The sequence below is a fragment of the Equus caballus genome, chromosome 5, assembly GCF_041296265.1.
Source record: "Equus caballus isolate H_3958 breed thoroughbred chromosome 5, TB-T2T, whole genome shotgun sequence".
Lineage (NCBI taxonomy): Eukaryota > Metazoa > Chordata > Mammalia > Perissodactyla > Equidae > Equus > Equus caballus.
In genome coordinates this window covers 57,008,754-57,026,636 of record NC_091688.1, presented here as the reverse complement: position 1 = coordinate 57,026,636, position 17,883 = coordinate 57,008,754, and the positions used below count along the sequence as shown (strand labels likewise).

At 34.6% G+C, this 17,883-nt stretch overlaps 1 protein-coding gene across 10 annotated transcripts in view; it reads left to right on the top strand.

The window, feature by feature from the left end:
- MAN1A2 (mannosidase alpha class 1A member 2) overlaps window positions 1-17,883 on the top strand; it is a 209,322-nt gene that overhangs the window by 103,860 nt on the left and 87,579 nt on the right. For all 10 annotated transcript variants that reach the window (XM_070267135.1, XM_070267139.1, XM_070267136.1 and 7 more), the window contains exons 7-8: window positions 11,124-11,247; window positions 15,935-16,028. In XM_070267135.1, coding sequence (XP_070123236.1) covers window positions 11,124-11,247; window positions 15,935-16,028 — 218 coding nt within the window. The remainder of the gene's footprint in view (window positions 1-11,123; window positions 11,248-15,934; window positions 16,029-17,883) is intronic.

The following is a 17,883-nucleotide window of genomic DNA, read 5'->3' as shown; positions in this document are numbered from 1 at the left end:
TTGGAGAACCCAATCTAAGAGGCAGAGAAAGCAGGCATTTGACAAAGTTTTACTTCAGGAAATATTTGAATTTTAAACATATCCTTCTCTTGAATTTTTCAATCATGTTGAACTTAAGGATACTATAAAGTAACACAAAATTTAGGGGAAATAAACTAGGAAAAATGTTAGTGGCAGTGATGGTATTGGTAGCATATGAGCATCATTCTTAATATATAAGTAGCTTTTTTACACTATAAGAAAAACACCCACCAATTATTTAAAAAGCTGCTAATTACATGAATAGGTAATTCAGAAAAGAAATAGAGTTGAAAGATAAACATGAAAAATCTTTAGTCACTTAAGTAATCAAAAAAATTTAGATTTAAAATATAAGATTCCAATTTTTTTTTGCCTAGAAAATTGACAAAAAGGGAATGATGTTATCTAGGATTGGCAGAGTGAAGAAATGAAAACCGCGTATGTTCTTGGAAGTGGAAATTTGAGGAACTCGGAAGGTAGATTGGCAGTAGGTTTCAGAAACCTTGAAATACGCCTGCGCTATGATCTTGTAATTTTACTTCTGGAAATTTATATTAAGGAAATAAGTGAAAGTATGCACAGAGATTTAACTGTAAGGTTGTTCACGGCAGTGATGTTTATATTAATGAAAATAGAATGAAATGGCATTAAATACAAAGGAGGGGCATGTCCATACAGTGGAATGTGACATAGCCATTTGGAATGATGTTCCAGAAGTGAATTTTTGAGGAAAGATTATATTTGTGATGTATTAAGTGAAAAAGCAGCATATACAAGAATGTGACCCTATTTTTGCATTAAATAAACGTACTCTGTCATGCTGGCTACCCACTTCTAAGTAGGAACCAGAATTCACTTTCTTACTGTCTCTTCCCTTCCTTCTCAGACTACACAAGCAGCAGTAAAATAGATTCCTCCCTCCCTCTCCCTCTTTGCCTTCTCCTTCCCTCTCTCCCTTCCCTTCCCTCTCTCTGTTTCCCCCCACCAACATTTTCTCTTCTCTTTTTATCTAACTAGATGTTTTAATTGGAAAAAGAAATGCATGTATTGGGTGAATGTACATGTATTGAAATAGCATATATTCTCTATAAAGTAAGCTTCGATTCCAAACCCCTAGTCCCTCCAGGAAACCACTATTAAAAGTTTCTTAGGTATCCTTCCAGACATGTTATGTATTATATATGCGCACATGCCCTTGTATGTATGTATTATTTACTTGTGGTTTTCATTTAACAATAGGTCTTGAGACTTATTCCATATCAGCACTTTATATGTATTTACTTCATTCTTTTTAAGAACTTCATAATATTATGCTTACAAAAACACTAAAATTTATTTAAAGTGAGTTTCCTATTAATGAACTGTTAGGTTATTTCCAGTTTTTTGCTATTAAAAAATGCTAGAGTTAGTCTGCATATGTTGGGAATCATGTGTGTGCATATGTGTGTGTACATGTAAACGTGTTGGTCTATCTTTGGTAGAAATGCTGGATCAAAGAGTTATGTGAACTATTTATATTGATAGACACAAAGAGGATATACCAGTTGACATTTCCATAATAAGTGTGTGAGAATGCCCTTATCCGAAATTTGCAGATACTGTTTATTTTTATCAATAGATAAAAAATGAAATCATTTTAATTTTTATTTCGTTGATTTTTGAATATGTTTTATTCAGTGCACATCCTTTTTATATCCTTTCCTGTTTTCTATTGGATATTTTAGACATCAGTTCTTAAGATCTGTTTGTATATTAACTAAATTAGTACTTTGTCATATATATTGCAAATGTTTTTTGCTATTATTTATGAGAATTTTTTTCTTCAAAAATTTCCATCTTTTTCTGTACAATAATGGCTTAATTTTTTCTTTTATATCTTTGATCCGTCTGGAATTTATTATGGTATAAGAAAGAAGATAAAAATTGAGCTTTAGTTTTCTGAAATGTTTAGATTATTGCTCTGATGTTACTTATGAAATAATTCCTCTTTGCCCACTGAAGTAGTAATTTTATGATAAAATATAATAAAGTATAAAAAGTACTTTCTTATTTTTTGTTAATCTATTTTATAGACTATCTTATATTGCATTAATGCATTTATTCTAACTCTAGTTTATTGATTTAATTATTATACTATAATTGCTTTATGGTCTGATAGTATTAGTCCCTTTAGAATCCTGTATTTCAGCATTTTCTTAGCTGTTCTCACGTGTTTGTTTTCTTCGTGTGAAATTTAGGATTACTATGTCTAGTTTGTTTTTTTGATCTTTTATATTTTAGTTGGATTTGCATTAACTTTAGAACTTTATTTTGGAAATATCTTTACATTAAATCTTCTTTCCCCATAATAAGTTATGTCCTTTCTTGATTTAAGTCTTATTTTATGTCAGTCAGTAGAGGTATAAGGCTTTTTTACATAGATTATGAACATTTCTTAAGTTCACTTCAAAAATGCTTAACCTTTTCAATTTTTATTGATACTCTTAATGTAAAATAGTAGAGGGAATACATGGAGAATGATTTTATTTATGTAATCTAGGAGTCAGGAGGCTTTCCTAACATGATACAAAGCCTGGAATTTGTACAGTCTTTCTTCAACAAAAGATTTAATGAATTGTTAGGGATGTCTCATTAAAACCAAGAGTAAGACAGTGTTTAACATTTTTCTGGAGGCTCTAACATGTGTAACCAAATAGGAAAAATGAATAAGGTAAAGATGATTGGAGACAAAATTGTAATTAATTACAGATCATATGATTGCTTTCCTTGAATAAAAAAGATGATTGATTAAAAAACTCTAAGAATAATGAAAGAGTTGAGTAAATGGGCCAGTTGAAAAGCAGAACCTCTTTTTGAGCACTTGGGATATTGGATTGCCCTACAAAAGCATCCTGCCTTAGTGAAGAGCTAAACTAGCCATAGAGTAAGGGAGCTGTGGACCTGCCCTGGCAGAGCCTGAAAACAGTCCCTGAAAGAACCAAGCCATCCACAGGCTGTTTAACTGTCAGTCAAAAGAAAATTGAAAATTTTTTGAGAAAGAAAATAAAATTCAGATACTCAACAACATATTTTCATACTGTACAGAGTCTAATAAAAATTAGTTGTGCAAAGAAGCAAGAGAATATAATCTATAATCAGGAGAAAAACTGTCAATAGAAACATCCACAGCAATAACAGGGATGATAGAGACGTTAGTAAAGGACTTCAAAATAGCTATTTTAAGTATGCTCAAAGATTTAAAGGAAAATGTGAACATAATAAGATGAGAGATTTTAAAAAGAAAAGACCTAATGGAATGTCTAGAGCTGAGAAATATATGAAATAAAAAATTCACTTGACACACTTTATGGGAGATTTTACACTGCATCAGAAAAGATCAGTGGGCTTGAAGACCTAGCAACAGAAACCACCCAAACTGAAGCATAGAAAGAAAAATAAAAGGCTGAGGTGGTGGGGAGGAACACAGCCAAGTGACCTGTGGGACAATATCAGATGTTTAACATATAATGGACATGCATGTAATGTAGTAGTTGAGGGTGGGGGGCAGGAGGAGTGGCAGAAAAACTATTTGAAGAAGTAATGGCTAGAAATTTCCCTAATTTGATGAACAACTACAAACTCACAGATCCCAGACACCTGATGAAACCTTAACAAGATAAACATAAAGAGACATAATGAAAATCAATGGAAAAGGAAAAAACACTTAAAAATATCCAGAGGATGAAAGACATACACAGGGAACAAGGATAGAAATACTGCTTGCTTTCTTGTCTGAAGCCGTGCAAGCCAGAAGACAATGGAATGCATCTGGAAAGTGGTGAAAGAAAAAAGTCAGCATAGAATTCTAAAACCACTAAAAATATTCTTTAAAACTAAAGGTGAAAATAAGACTTTTTTAGACAAGTAAAAGCTTAGAGAATTCGTTACTGCCCAAAGCAGGGAGTAGGGGGTCATCTGCGTGCCGCAAGACATGCCCATAGTCAAGAGGCAACGTGGTAGGAGAGAAAGGACTTTTTATTACACCTTGTTAGCAAGGGGGAAGATGGCTGACTAATGTCGGAAAGAACCATCTTACAGACCAAAGACTACAGGCCAGTTATATAAGGGGCTGGTCTCCAGGTTGGGGGAGGCATCTGATCTCCAGGTGGGGGCAGACATCAGGTCTTCTTTCCTGATAGTCTTTTGTTTTACTGGATATGCATCAGAGACGGGGGCAGCAAAGCCCTATACCCCGATCTTTCAGTTGTCATTGATGATGGCTATCAGCATGGACTCCCTGCCTGGGGGTCATCACATTCCTAGGGAACTCAAAGGAACAAAGTTACCAACTTGTAGCAGCTGGAAACGGCCATAAAAGCTGCAGAGCATGTCTGGGTTAGGTAATCAGAGATCATTCAAAGTTACAACACAGTTTCTTTTCTACAATATGGCTTCCCTTATGTCAACCTTGTGTTGAGCATGTATCAGATTTATTGCCAGCAGGCCTCTATTATCAGAAGTGTTAAGGGAAATTTTAATGACACTAAATGGAAAGGCAGACCTGCATAAAGAAATGAAGAACAGTGGAAAGGGTAATTATGTGAGAATAAAATGCTTACTTTTTTGTTTCGGTCCTGGAGTATTACTTAAAAGAAAATAATAACTTTGCATCCTGAGGTCTGTAATATGTGTAGAAGAGAAGTGTGTGAGCAGAGTAGCACAAAGGATGGTATGGGGATATGAAAGTATGCTGTTGTGATGTTCTTACATTACATGTGAAGTGGTATGATATTTGAAGGTATATTGTGATAAGTTAATGGTGCGTATTGTAATCCCTAAAGGGGTCACACAGACAAAAATAAGCCAGTGGAGAAATGGAATACAGACATAGTTGGGAGATATTGTGGGTTCAGTTCCAGACCATTGCAGCAAAGCAAATTTTGTAATAAAGCGTCACATGAATTTTTTGGCTTCCCAGTGCATATAGAAGTTATATTTATACTATACTGTAGTCTAAGTGTGCAATAGCGTTATGTCTAAAAAAGCAGCATACTTACCTTAATTAAAAAATACTGTACTGCTAAAAAATGCTTACCATCGCCTGAGCCTTCAGCAAGTTATAATCTTTTTGCTGGTAGAGGGTCTTATAAAAAATGCAGTATCTACAAAGTGCAATAAGGAAAGTACAAGCTAAACGAAGTATGCCTGTACTAAAAAGTACTCGATCCAAATGAAGCAGGAAATGAGGACTAAAGAAGTGGAGAAAAATAGATATCAAAATATCTATATCTATAGGAAAAATTATCAAAAAAGCTTGATAGTAGACTTAGATTGGTGGGATGTCACAAAGTGGTAAAGCCACTTTGGAAAACAGTTTGGCTGTTTTTTATAAACTTAAAATAGAATTATGATATGATCCAGAAATCATACTCCTAAGGTATTTATATGCCCAAGAGAAGTGAAAGCATTTGTCCATATGAAGGTTGTTTATAACAACCTTATTCATAACAGCCCCAAACTGTAAACAGCTCAAATGTTTATCATCAGGTGCACAACTAAATAGTTGTATTCATACAGTGAACACCACTTACAATAAGAATCGAATTAGTGAGACAGCATGAGAGAGTCAAACACAGAATGTATACTGTGTGGTTATTTTCATATGAAATTCTAGAACATGCAAAACTAATCAATAGTAGGAGAAAGCAGACTGGGTGGAGGAAAAGTATGACTTGACTGCAAAAGGGCATGGGGACACGTTTCGGAAGAATTGGCTTGGTTCTTATACCATTGTATTCATTTGTCAAAGCCCTTTAAACTGCGTACCTTAATGGATGCATTTTTGTGTTACACTGTACCTCAATGTTGTTTACTTAAAAAGAAAAATAAACCAGATAGATCCAAGGCTTGGCTGAGGGGCTGTGTAATTAAAAAAAAAAACCCAAAAGCAACAACAAAACATTCCATTAACCGATAACTGAAAGACAATCTTAAATTTGAAAAAAATATTTATTAAAAATGTTCGGAAAAATACAGAATTAGAAATAGAAATGACCAATCAACATATAAAATGATGTTAAATCCTCATGTAATAAACAATTCAAATTCTGCTTTTATAGGCATAAAATTTTCCGAAAAGAGAGAAGAGAAACTGAGAATGCAGACTGGTTTGGGGCTGGACTGGTGGGAAGAGGGCGCAGAGGGAGACCTTGACTTGTGCTCGTTTGTGCTTTTGAACTTTAGATCGTATGACTGTATTACATCCCTCTCCCAGTTAAGTAAAATGTAACAGAATGAGATTTCACGTTAAAATCCAAATGAAATAAACCTGTTGCATTCATATTCTGCCAAATAGTGAAGGTTTTAACTTTTTTTAAAAAACTTAACGTCTGTTTAGATAAGGACGCGGGAGGATGACCATTCTTACATTGTAGCTTTACTTGTATACAGCATCCTTGAAGAAGAGTTTATCATTATCTATTAAAAGCTTTTAAAACGTGCTCCTTTTGACCCAGCAATTCTATCTCTGGCAATTTACCCTAAGGAAATAATTAGAGGCATGAACTAAATGAGACTTATGTAGGAAATGATGTTTATCATAGCATATTTTGTAAAAAGAGAAACGTTAAGTACACATTGAATGTCCAAGAGTAAGATGATTGGTTAAGCAAATTTTAGTAGTACATTATATTAAATAACATGCTGTCACAGAGAAAATATTTACATTATGCTAAACTAAAAAAGCCAGGTTATGATATCATATAATGTGGGTAACCATATAATGTATTATTCATAAGTGTGCAATTCGAGAATGAATGGAGGAGCTAAAATAATTAAAATTATTTGATTTTTAAAGTATTTAATGACTGTCAAATTGGCTTCATTTTATTGGATGATCTGTAAAATAGTTCCATTCAAAAACTGTTTTCTAAAAATAAAACCATTTCTAAACAAAGACATACATCCTGGTACTTTTATCCGAATTTGCAATTATCGACACCTTCAGTTGACTCTTTTGGTATGCTTTTGTTTGAACAAATGTTTTCTCTGCAGTTGCTCAGAATAAATTATGCTTGAAAGCAGGATATTCTCAATTTTAAATTTTTGCATATTAAAATGTGTAAATATTTCAGACCAGATATTTTCACAAATTGCCTTCTATTGCTTTCATTCAGAGTACCTTCTACATATTTTTACATTGAAAAATAAAACTTCTATTTTTATTTTATTTTTAGTATTTCTTCTAATTTAGATGATTCAAAAATCATAGGTCTTTTCAATTTCATTCTGTAAAGTATACAATATAAATTATATCTAATTAAAAATAGGAGCTCCATCACAAGATTCTTCGTACAAATCAAGATATTTCAACTTAAAATTATTCATTTTTTGAGTGTTCATTGTTTAATTTATTTGTTTCCTTGCTTTTATTGGGATAAATTTCAACATCAATCTGTTTGTGTGCTTTTTTGTTGTTGTTGTTTTTTAGCTGAGGAAGACTCACCCTGAGCTAACATCCATTGCCAATCTTCCTCTTTTTGCTGAGGAAGATTCTTCCTGAGCTAACATCTGTTGCTAATTTTCTTCTTTTTGTATGTGAGCCACCACCACAGCATGGCCACTGACAGATGAGTGGTGTAGGTCTGCACCCAGGAACTCAACCCCAGACTACTGAAGCAGAGTGCAGTGCACTGAACTTGACCACTAGGCCACTGAGGCTGGCCCTGCATGCTTTGTTTTTAATAATTGCAATATTTTAAGCAAAATGCGAATGGAATATAGGTAACTCATTATCAAAAAATTTTAATACAATATGGGACACTTAGGTTGATTTATCATACAAATCACCAAAAGTTTATCAAACATTTCTAAAATCCAGTTGCTTGTGGTTAGCCAAGAGAGAAATCATGTTTTTTGCTTGTTTGCTTGTTTTTATCTTTTGGTGTTCATTGCAAATTTTTTGTTCAGTTTCTCTGAATATATATAAAAATACTCATAGATTACATAAAAATATGCAAAGTTTAATATCTATACCTTTTATTTTGATCAGTTGAAAAATCATAGTATTTGTGTGAAATTATGATCTGGTTGGTTTTTGACAGCTCTACCTTTTTATAGTTGGAACTTTTCTGTCCTCAGCAGTGTTATATCCTGTTTTTAGGGTTTTTCTTATTTTTCTGAGTTGTTAGAATATACGTAGATATCAAATTTAACATTTTAGATTGTTCCTGTGAGGCTGTGTGTAAAATAAAAAGTGAACAACATTGTTTGGAATGTAGTATTTTGAAAAGTGTTTAAATGCACTATGAGTGAAACTTTCATTTGGGACCTTTGGCCAGAAAGTTTTTACAGCTGTTGGCCTTCCAGGGGCTTTGTGTTTATACTCAACCACACTATAATCCATTCACCATGCTGAAGCCTGGGTAATCTTTCTAAATAGTATGCTTTATTCCTTAAATATGAGGTTACATTTTTTAAAATCCTCCATGACTTTCCATCACACTAAAAATAAAAGTTTTTGATTTTACCATGGCCTACAGAATTCTTACATAGCCTGGATTATATCTAGTTCTCCAACCTCATCCTGTTTCATTCACTTCCCCTTCCTGAGCTCTGGCCACACCAGCCACCTTTTTCCTCAGTGCCACTGCATTTGCTGTTTCTTCAGTGGGAGTTCTCTTCTCCCAGATCTACTACTCATTGGCTCCTTCTTGTCATTCAGGTCTCAGTTTAAATTGTGTCATTTCAGAAACACTTTCTTTGAACATTGTACATAAAGAGTTTTTCTTCTAACTCATCTTCTATCACCAGGACTCAATATTTTATTTCTCTATTTCGTTTTCTTCATAACATCGCTATTTAAAATGGTCTTATTTATTATGGGAGCAGGAATGTTAGATGTCAGGTTCACTGCTGTATCTCCCAGAGCGTAGTAGGCACTTACTATTTGTGAAATGAATGTCCTGTATGGTTACTATGTCTATATTCTTACTTGATTCTCATGTCTAGCTGCAAAAACAATTTATTAGTGGTATTTGCCTATGATAATTTCAAAGACAATGTAAAAGTAGCACTAAAGGAATACAAATCTTTAAGTAAGTTAGTGATATTTCCTGATATCTATTTTAATGTTTTCTCAAACAGATAAATAACATATAGCATATTGAATTACCAGTACACAAGTGGATATAAAATAAGAGAAAGATTTATGTTTTTACTTTCTCCTAAAAGTAGAAAAGATCCTAGAGAATGGTTTCTAGTAGGAATAACCCATGAACTCTGCTACTTGAGTAATTAATCTAGTCGTCCAGTTCCAACCATGGAATAGCTTATATTAGACTAAACCTCCCACCAAAAACAATCATGAGAGCTAGACAAAATGGTGTGAAGGCATTGGAGAGCAACTTAACTGACATAGGACTTGAGCACTATGATCCTAAGAGAAGGTCATCTCCATGTAAACATTGAGTTCTTCCCTGAGGGCCTGTTCTAAATCATGGTGTAGGGCAATAGAGGCCAAGCCTAACGTGCTGGTCATTTGGGGCAGAGGAGACTATGCTCAGGACTTGGAGCTACCAAAAGGGCTGAGACATGAGGGACAGAATCTCAAGATGGAAGGAATTTCAGAGGTAGAGCCCAAAAATTTATGTACAAATTCCTGCAAGTTGTTGGCTCATTCTATAACTGCACCTGCATGGGGCAAAGCTCAAAGAAAGCAGAAAACAGCATTTGGAGGCTAAAGCGCAAAGGAGAAATTTAACAGCTGTGTGGTACTGGAGAGACAGAGGTCAGTGTTTAGAGCTGCCAAGGTGGAGGGCCCTTGGTGGATGCCCCAGGTTTTCAGCTGAGATGCTGGAGGGCCACTTCCTAGAAGTAGAGGTGAAACTGAAACAGACTACCCTTAACAAAGCTTAAAGCCAAGGTAATCTGCTTGTGCTCAACCTGTGTTTCAGAAGAACCTTAACCTTCATGGACAGAAGATAACATCCAAAGTTACTATGCTTTTTCATTTATATAGTCTGGCTTCCAATAAAAAATTATAAGGCTAAAAAGAAAAGGGAGAAAGATATCCTAGAGATATACTGCACAAATGAAATGTACACAAGATTCTTCATTGTAAAAGTTTTCATAATAGCAAAATATTAGAAATATGCCAAGGACCACCAATTGAGGATTTTTTTCTTTTTAAAATTTTTTTAAAGATTGGCGCCTGAGCTAACATCTGTTGCCAATCTTTGTTGTTTTTTTTTTTCCTTCTTCTACACAAAGTCCCCTAGTACATAGTGGGATATTCTAGTTGTAGGTCCCTCTGGTTGTGCTGCATGGAACACTGCCTCAGCATGGCCTGATGAGTGGTGCCATGTCCACCCCCAGGATCTGAACCAGTGCAACCCTGGGCTGCCGAAGTGGAGCGTGCAAACTTAACCACTCGGCCATGGGGCCGGCCCCCTCGCCAATCAAGGATTTATTAAGTAAATTATATCTGTTTGCATAATGCAGCAGTTTTCACACAGGCACTGTCAGCATTAGGGGCAAGACAATTCTTCATAGTGTGATCCTGTCCTGTTACATCTTTGGTGCCAGCACAATAAATGCAATTTGAGAGAACTCAAAATGCCCTCACACATTTTCATGGGCCTCTGGGGTGGGGCATTCCAATTGAAAATTATTAATGTCATAGAATTCTGTGCAGCTGTAAACAAAATGAGAAAATTGTTTATGAACTGATATGGAAAGACCACTGAGGTCTATCTTAAGAGTAAAATGTAAACTATGAAGCAGTAAGTATACTTTGCTATGTTTTGTTTAAGAAAGGAAGAAAATAATATATATTTGGATTGCTTATATATGCATCAAAAATTCTGTCCCAATACATTAGAAGATAATGAAAGAGATTATATGTGAGAATGGGGTGAAATATACTTTTCTATATTATTTTGATTTTTAAAACATGTAGATGTATTATCTATTCAAAAGAACTTTAAAATAATAAAATTTTACATGTAAGCAAGCTATTGTGTTAGAAATAATTTCTAAGAGATGTAGTTGAAAGTTATGTATTCATTTAAAAAATGTTTTGCTCTTTTCCCAATCCTGTCTCCTTTTACCTTACTTTCGTTCAGTGGAGTAGGGCGAAACTGGGGCTGGGCATCTGCAGGCAGCAGCATTCTTGCTGAATTTGGTACGCTACATATGGAGTTTGTTCACCTCAGCTACTTGACAGGGGATCCAGTTTACTACAAAAAGGTTAGTTTTTTTGCCTTCTTTTCTTTGCAAGATTTACCCAAATACTTGATTAATGCTTAGAAGATGTTTGCCTTTCTAGAAGTATGTTTATCAGGACTCTGGGCTTCTTTTTTCTGTTTAAATTATCTAAAGAAATGTCCCACTGAGAACATATTTAAAATATTTACTGTTGAGAAGTTGTAACTGCTAGCAGGTTTTTAAAAAATTCCTTTGCCAACTTTATTTAGCCTTGTGCTGAAGTTCCTTCTCAGCATGGTAAGACAAGAAAAACAAAATGAACAAAACATTTGAGAATTGGAAAGGAAGAAGGAAAACAGTAATTATTCACAGATTGCATGACTACCTAAAATATTGACAGTCTACAATTAAATTATTAAAAATAAGAGCTTAATATATTTTTTGAATAAAAGGTCGATAGATATTAAAAATCAGTAGCATTTCTCTGTACCAGCTACAGAAGACAAGAAACTATCGTTTTACAAAAATATACCTTCTGTGGTGGGAACAAAAGTGTAAGTTTTCTACAAATCAACAAAAGATAAGCAAAATTCAAAACGTAAATAAATGGAGAGAAGTATGATGTTAATGTATAGGTAAACAATATTATAAAAAATTTAGTCATGTCCAAATTGATCTGTAGCATCAATTCAATGCCAGTCAAATCCCCACGGGGTTTTTTGTTGTAGTGGAACTTGACTAGACACTTATAGAATTTATATAGAAGAGAAACTTTCAAGATATTCCTGAGGAAAAACATTTGGGTGGGTTTGCATTACCCACTTATCAACACTGACAGTGTAGTGTTGGTGTACAGAGACAAATAGACTGATGAATGGAAGAAACAGCCCTTAAACAGACCCTCATATATGTGTGGAAATGTTATGGCAAGGGTAGCGTTGTAGATTATAACAGTTAATTCCAGCAGTATTGAAAGCTTATATTTAAAAGACAGAAATTTAGTCAAGTTGAAAATACATATACCCTATAATCTAGCATTTCCACTCTTTGTTATATATATTTATATCATATACATAGAAACATTGTTTGCATTAACAATTTATATAATAAAATCAATACAGCAGTGAAACTGAATGCATTGTGGTTATATTCATCAATTAAGAGGACATAATACAACATTTTTAAAGTTCAAAACAAACAGAGCTGAACAATATATTGTTTAGGCATTCAGAAGTGATTTTAGTAAAGTCAAGATAATGACCAACATAAAATTCAGGACTCTGACTGCATCTAGGACAATGGCAGTGATATATGAGGGGCAGTGGTTAAACAGAGCATCAAAGGCGTTTGTAGTGTTATATGTCTTAAATTGGGATGTGAGTAGACTATGTATTCCTTTCATTTCATCACTTGAGAAGGATTTTCAGGTAAAGATGGCAAAGTGGAGCCAGATCAGAGAATTTTCCCTTTCCTGACTAAATGAACAATAGCAGCAAAAATAGTAAAGACCAGCATAAATTCATCAACAGCAGTGAAGGAAGGAAAGGCAGCAACCTCATGTCATAAACATGTGACAGCCAAAAAAAAGAAGATGATTTCTGGCATGGTAATTAAGTCATTTTCCCACCCTATCCTGAATCCTTAGTGGGCAGAGAAAGTGAGTTAACAAATTCGTGGTATTCTCTATTAATCTTACAAGGGAGACCAGTGCCTAGGATGTCCAGTATACAACTGCCCACAGCTCCAGGGGGTTCTCACCGTCCATCCTCCTTGAATGCATGGACTTCAGGAAATCAGCTAAGGCACTGGTACTCCAGATCTCAGATTGTATCCAGGAGGGGAGGGACACCCCCTCCCCCCCCCCCACACACACACAGTAGGGAGGAATTCAAGGACAATTCAGCTATATAGTGTCAAATCAAAGTTCAGGTCATAGCTGACCATGTTAAATGTGAGCAAGATGAAGAGAGAAAGCATGGAAGTTATGCAAACCTATTGCAAGAAACAAAAGCAAGGTGGTAAATAGCATGTAAAAGAATGACAAAGAACCTAGTTTCAAATTTTAAAAAGTCACCATGAGTAATTCATACTTAATAGAAATTGAATTCAGCAAAATAAGAACTCCAAACAATAAAATGATACAAAAAGATTGTGGAGCTAAAGAAACAAATTGAGACCTTAAATAATATCTTTCTATAACAAATAAATAAATGAGAAAGAACAAAGAACTGACTGTACATAGTTGAAAACTGAATTACTGACATAGAATAAAAGCAAGAGATCATCATAGTGAAAACAAGGAAAAATGTAAAGTGATTAAAAAGGTGATAAATTCAGGGGCCAGCCCGGTGGCAGAGTGGTTAAGTTCATGCAGTCATCTTCAGCAGCCTGGGGTTCATGGGTTCAATCCCAGGTATGGACCTACACACTGCTCATCAAGCCAGGCTGTGGGGGCGTCTTACATACAAAATAGAGGAAGATTGGCACAGATGTTAGCTGAGAGACAATCTTCCTAAAGCAAAAAGAGGAAGATTGGCAACAGATGTTAGCTCAGGGCCAATCTTCCTCACCAAAAAAGAAAAAAAAAGATAAATTCATAAAATGAAGATAATCTAACATGGTATTTCTGAAGTGGAACACCTAACACACATAGGAATCACCTAAAAGCAACAAGGAGAAACAGAACTGTAAACTCCATTTTTAGCAAAAGTAAGAGATACTTGATGTTTCATATCACAAAATAGGAAGAAAGGTTGGCTGAAGCAATCAAGAGCAGAGAGAGGTTTCGGACACTGAAGAGAGGATGTTTGTGGCTGCAGGTTTCAAAACCAAAAAGGCAGTAGAGCACAGTTCTTCAAAGTAAGTGGTACCTCTTGAGGTACAAAAGCAAAATGCTCGTTAGCAACAATGAGAACAGGCTGACAGGCTGATGATGTGATGGATGGATGCTCCTTTGGATCCCACTAAACAAGATGCTCTTGAGAAGCTAGAAAAATAGAATTCAGTGAAGATTTATGGACCAGCTATATTTGTGCCTGACAACTTTGGAGAGGGAAGAGAATAAATTGACAGATTCTCTGTTATGAGCAGTGCTGCATTGCTAGTTTCAGTTGTCTGGGGAGAAGCATAGACTAACAAAGCACATGTACATGTGGACTCTCCTGACCTTTTATGTCAAAAAACTCTTATGAATAACTGGTTCAAGAAAAAAAATAGCAATGAGTAACTCATGAAAAAAGAACAAGTATAGAATTTATATAAAAATATTACCAGAAAAAAAGAGGGAAGAAACATGAAAAATAACTTACGGCCAAAAAATACTTATCGGAAAATAACAATTGAAAACCCTGACCAAATGTCACCATGAGAGAGAAGAGAATGGAGCTTTCATCTGTGTAAAACAAGTATATATACAGAGATACAAGTGCTCAGAGACAGTAAGATATGATAATCAGTAAAAAAGTGTAAGAAAAAATAAAATTATCAACAAAATGGAGGCCAAAATGGAATCAACACAAAGAAAGTTTTCAAAATATGGTAAGGGACTTAGAAAACAAAATTGAGACAAGTTAGTAAACGTATGGAAATCAAACAACAGCTAGAGAAAAATTAGGAGGGAAATGATAAATGTTGAAGAGAGGCAGAGAGGATTCAGTGTCTGCCTAATTTTCAGAAGACAAAAGAATGTTGATTTTTTCATCTTTAGTGACAGCATCGTTCTGAACTGACTAAACCTGGTGCGTGGAATTATTCAGATTGAGATTGTTGTGCGTAGAATCGGCCTCAAACATGAAAAACCAGGGTAATAGAGCGTCCCTGAGCATGTTTGTAAAACTACTTGGTGACAAAATGCAGCCAAATGAAAGATGTTTAGAAACTTTGTGTTAAAAGTTCAAGTGTGTGTTCAAGTCCAGAAGATAGTGAAGTATAGGTAAGGTCCGGGGGGGGAAAGTTTTCCCAAGTGTTTTATACCAACTAGGTTATCCTTCCGATGTAAGGATAACTTTCTCAAACAAATAAGAATACCAGGAATAGGACACCTTTGTGCCTTTTTTTTTAAATTAGCACTTAGAAAATCCATCCAATTTAGAGATGAATCAAAATAAAGTCCCTGGGAATGTCTTTAGCTTCTTAATATATTTCATGACTTTTTTTCCCCCTAACTCTGGGGAGATCTTTTAGGAACTGAAAGTTCTGGAATTATAGGAATTTAGGGATATCTGTTATAGGATCAGTATTCAAAGTTCAGCAGTTTAGTTTTACTTCATTTGCTTTTTAATCTATTAAATTCAGATTAGTTTCATTTTTTTATTACAAATGTCATATTATGATTACATTTCTATGAAATTATTTCTGTTCTTATATTTATTTAGGTATGTACATATTGAATATGTCTGGAATGATATTTATCACTAATGTTTCTGATGTCTGTTTTTGGCTGCTAAAATTTTGGGACTTAAATTGGTTTCTCTCTGTGCTCTTTTTTTTGTATTTTTATTGTTGTCTGACTCTTAAATAATGATCATATATCATCTTATAAGAATAATGAGTCATTTAAAAAATAGAAGCTTTTCCTGACCCCCCCCCCCCCCCCCCCACACACACACACAGAAGCTGAGAAGGTCGTATAGGTTCTGAGTGAGGAAAAAACACAAAGCCTAGATTAATATAAAGCCTTGATGACATTTTATTTTTCGTTAATTGCGTTCTTAAATTTTCTTTTGCTTAGGTCATGCACATCCGGAAACTGCTTCAGAAAATGGATCGTCCAAATGGTCTTTATCCAAATTATTTGAACCCAAGAACAGGTCGCTGGGGTCAGTGTAAGTGTTTCTAGTATAACTAATACTTTGTTAAAAGGTTGTCTGAAAACTTTTGTTTGATGTAGCGAAAAGTACACTGCGTGTAGAGTTAGAAACCCTCAGTCACTGTCTAACCCTGTGATCTGCTAGTGCTGTTACCTTTGGCAAGTTTCTAATCTCTTGTAGCTTCAGTTTTTCTACTTGTAAAATGGGAATATTAATAACCTATCTCACAGGAATATTTTATTTCGTGTCTATGTAAGTACTTTGCTAAAATGTATTGTGGCGTTTATGAAGGGTTGTACTTTAAGCCCTTGTTTATAAATCTTCTCTTTATGTAAATAAGTGTATTACTTGGGATCAGTATTTATCAAAGGAATATCAAGAACACATGAGTATGTTCGATGACTGGAAAAAGGGGCAACTGCTCTCGGCAACTGTCAGGTCTGATCGTTCATTTTAAAAGAAGCCATCAGCGTCTGCATTTACCAAATTCGGCGCCAAGTTCTTGGACGAGCCTGGAGATGGGGAGAGAATATATAAGACCTGGTCCGAGTTCAGTGAGCTCCCAGGCTGGCAGGGTAGGCAGACACACTCAGAAGCAGTTGGAATATGTGATAAACGTGCTCGTAGAAGAATGTCCCAATTGTCGTGTGAGACTGTGGCAGAAGTGGTTCCCTCGGTCTGAGGAGACAGCGTTTTGTTTGGGGAAGGGATAATTTTCTTATTAGAGCTTTAGAATTGATCTTTGAAGGAATTGATTTTTTAAAAACAATAAAGTGTTTATGTGGAAATGTGAAACTTAAAGAATTTTAATAAATTAAGGCTTTTTCAATGGTATTCTCCCTTAAAGGGTAGAAAAACTAAAACAAATAGTAGCACTTGCAACTTTGCCCCTAGTGTAATGTGTCTGATTATTTTTGAGATTAACGAAATCATACTGAAGTAGTAAATAAGAGGTAAAAGTAACAATCACTTAATTTTATGTGTGGAAAATGTGTTGGATCCGCTAGGGTGTCCTACCAAGAGGAGGAAAACGTTTGCCATAGAATTGTCTTTGGGCTGCTCTCCAGGAAATTGTCCTTTATTTTATGAAAGAAAAGCAGATTGATCAATACAGTTATGTCTTTCATGGCTGTAGGAATAGATCTCAAGCTTCTCGCTCTTTTTATGTACTTTTCTTTTCCTCTATCCTGAAATTCTTTACCTGTAGCTCATTTTTCTTTCTCTTTTGAATAAAATATATAAAGATCTAATGCCTAGATGGGGTAAAAATGATATTGTCTAAAAAAAAAAAAAAACCTTAGAGTAGCATTTCTAAAATATAAAAATGTACTTTTCCTATTCCAGATAAGGGTGACTAGTTTGGATGTCTACTCAGTAATTTGGGTAAATCTTATTATAAACTTTGTCCTCTTAGAATTATATTAAGATTTGGGAATATTCTAACGTTGGGGGAACAATTATATTTAATTCCTTTCTTATATCATATGCAGTATATATTCTATATGGTATAACTATTTAACTGTAAAAAATATGAGACTGTAAGATATTGATTATATAATCAGGAAAGCCTTTTCTAAGAATGTCACGTAAAGCAGAAACTGTAAAGAAACAGATGTCAGTTTTTAGTCTATATAAATGTTAATCTCTTACATTTCATAATGAAAGGCAAGTAACAAGCTAAGGAAATGTATTTGAGCATGTTTGGAAAACAACGTTTTCATATCTCTCTATATCAAGAATTCTTATAAGATCATAAGAGAAAGATGATCAACCCAGTAGAAAAATGGACTGAGAAAAGTTAGTTCATTAAAAAAAGAAAACCACAAATGGGCAACAAACAGATGCTCATATTTAACCCTAAGTGGTGTTA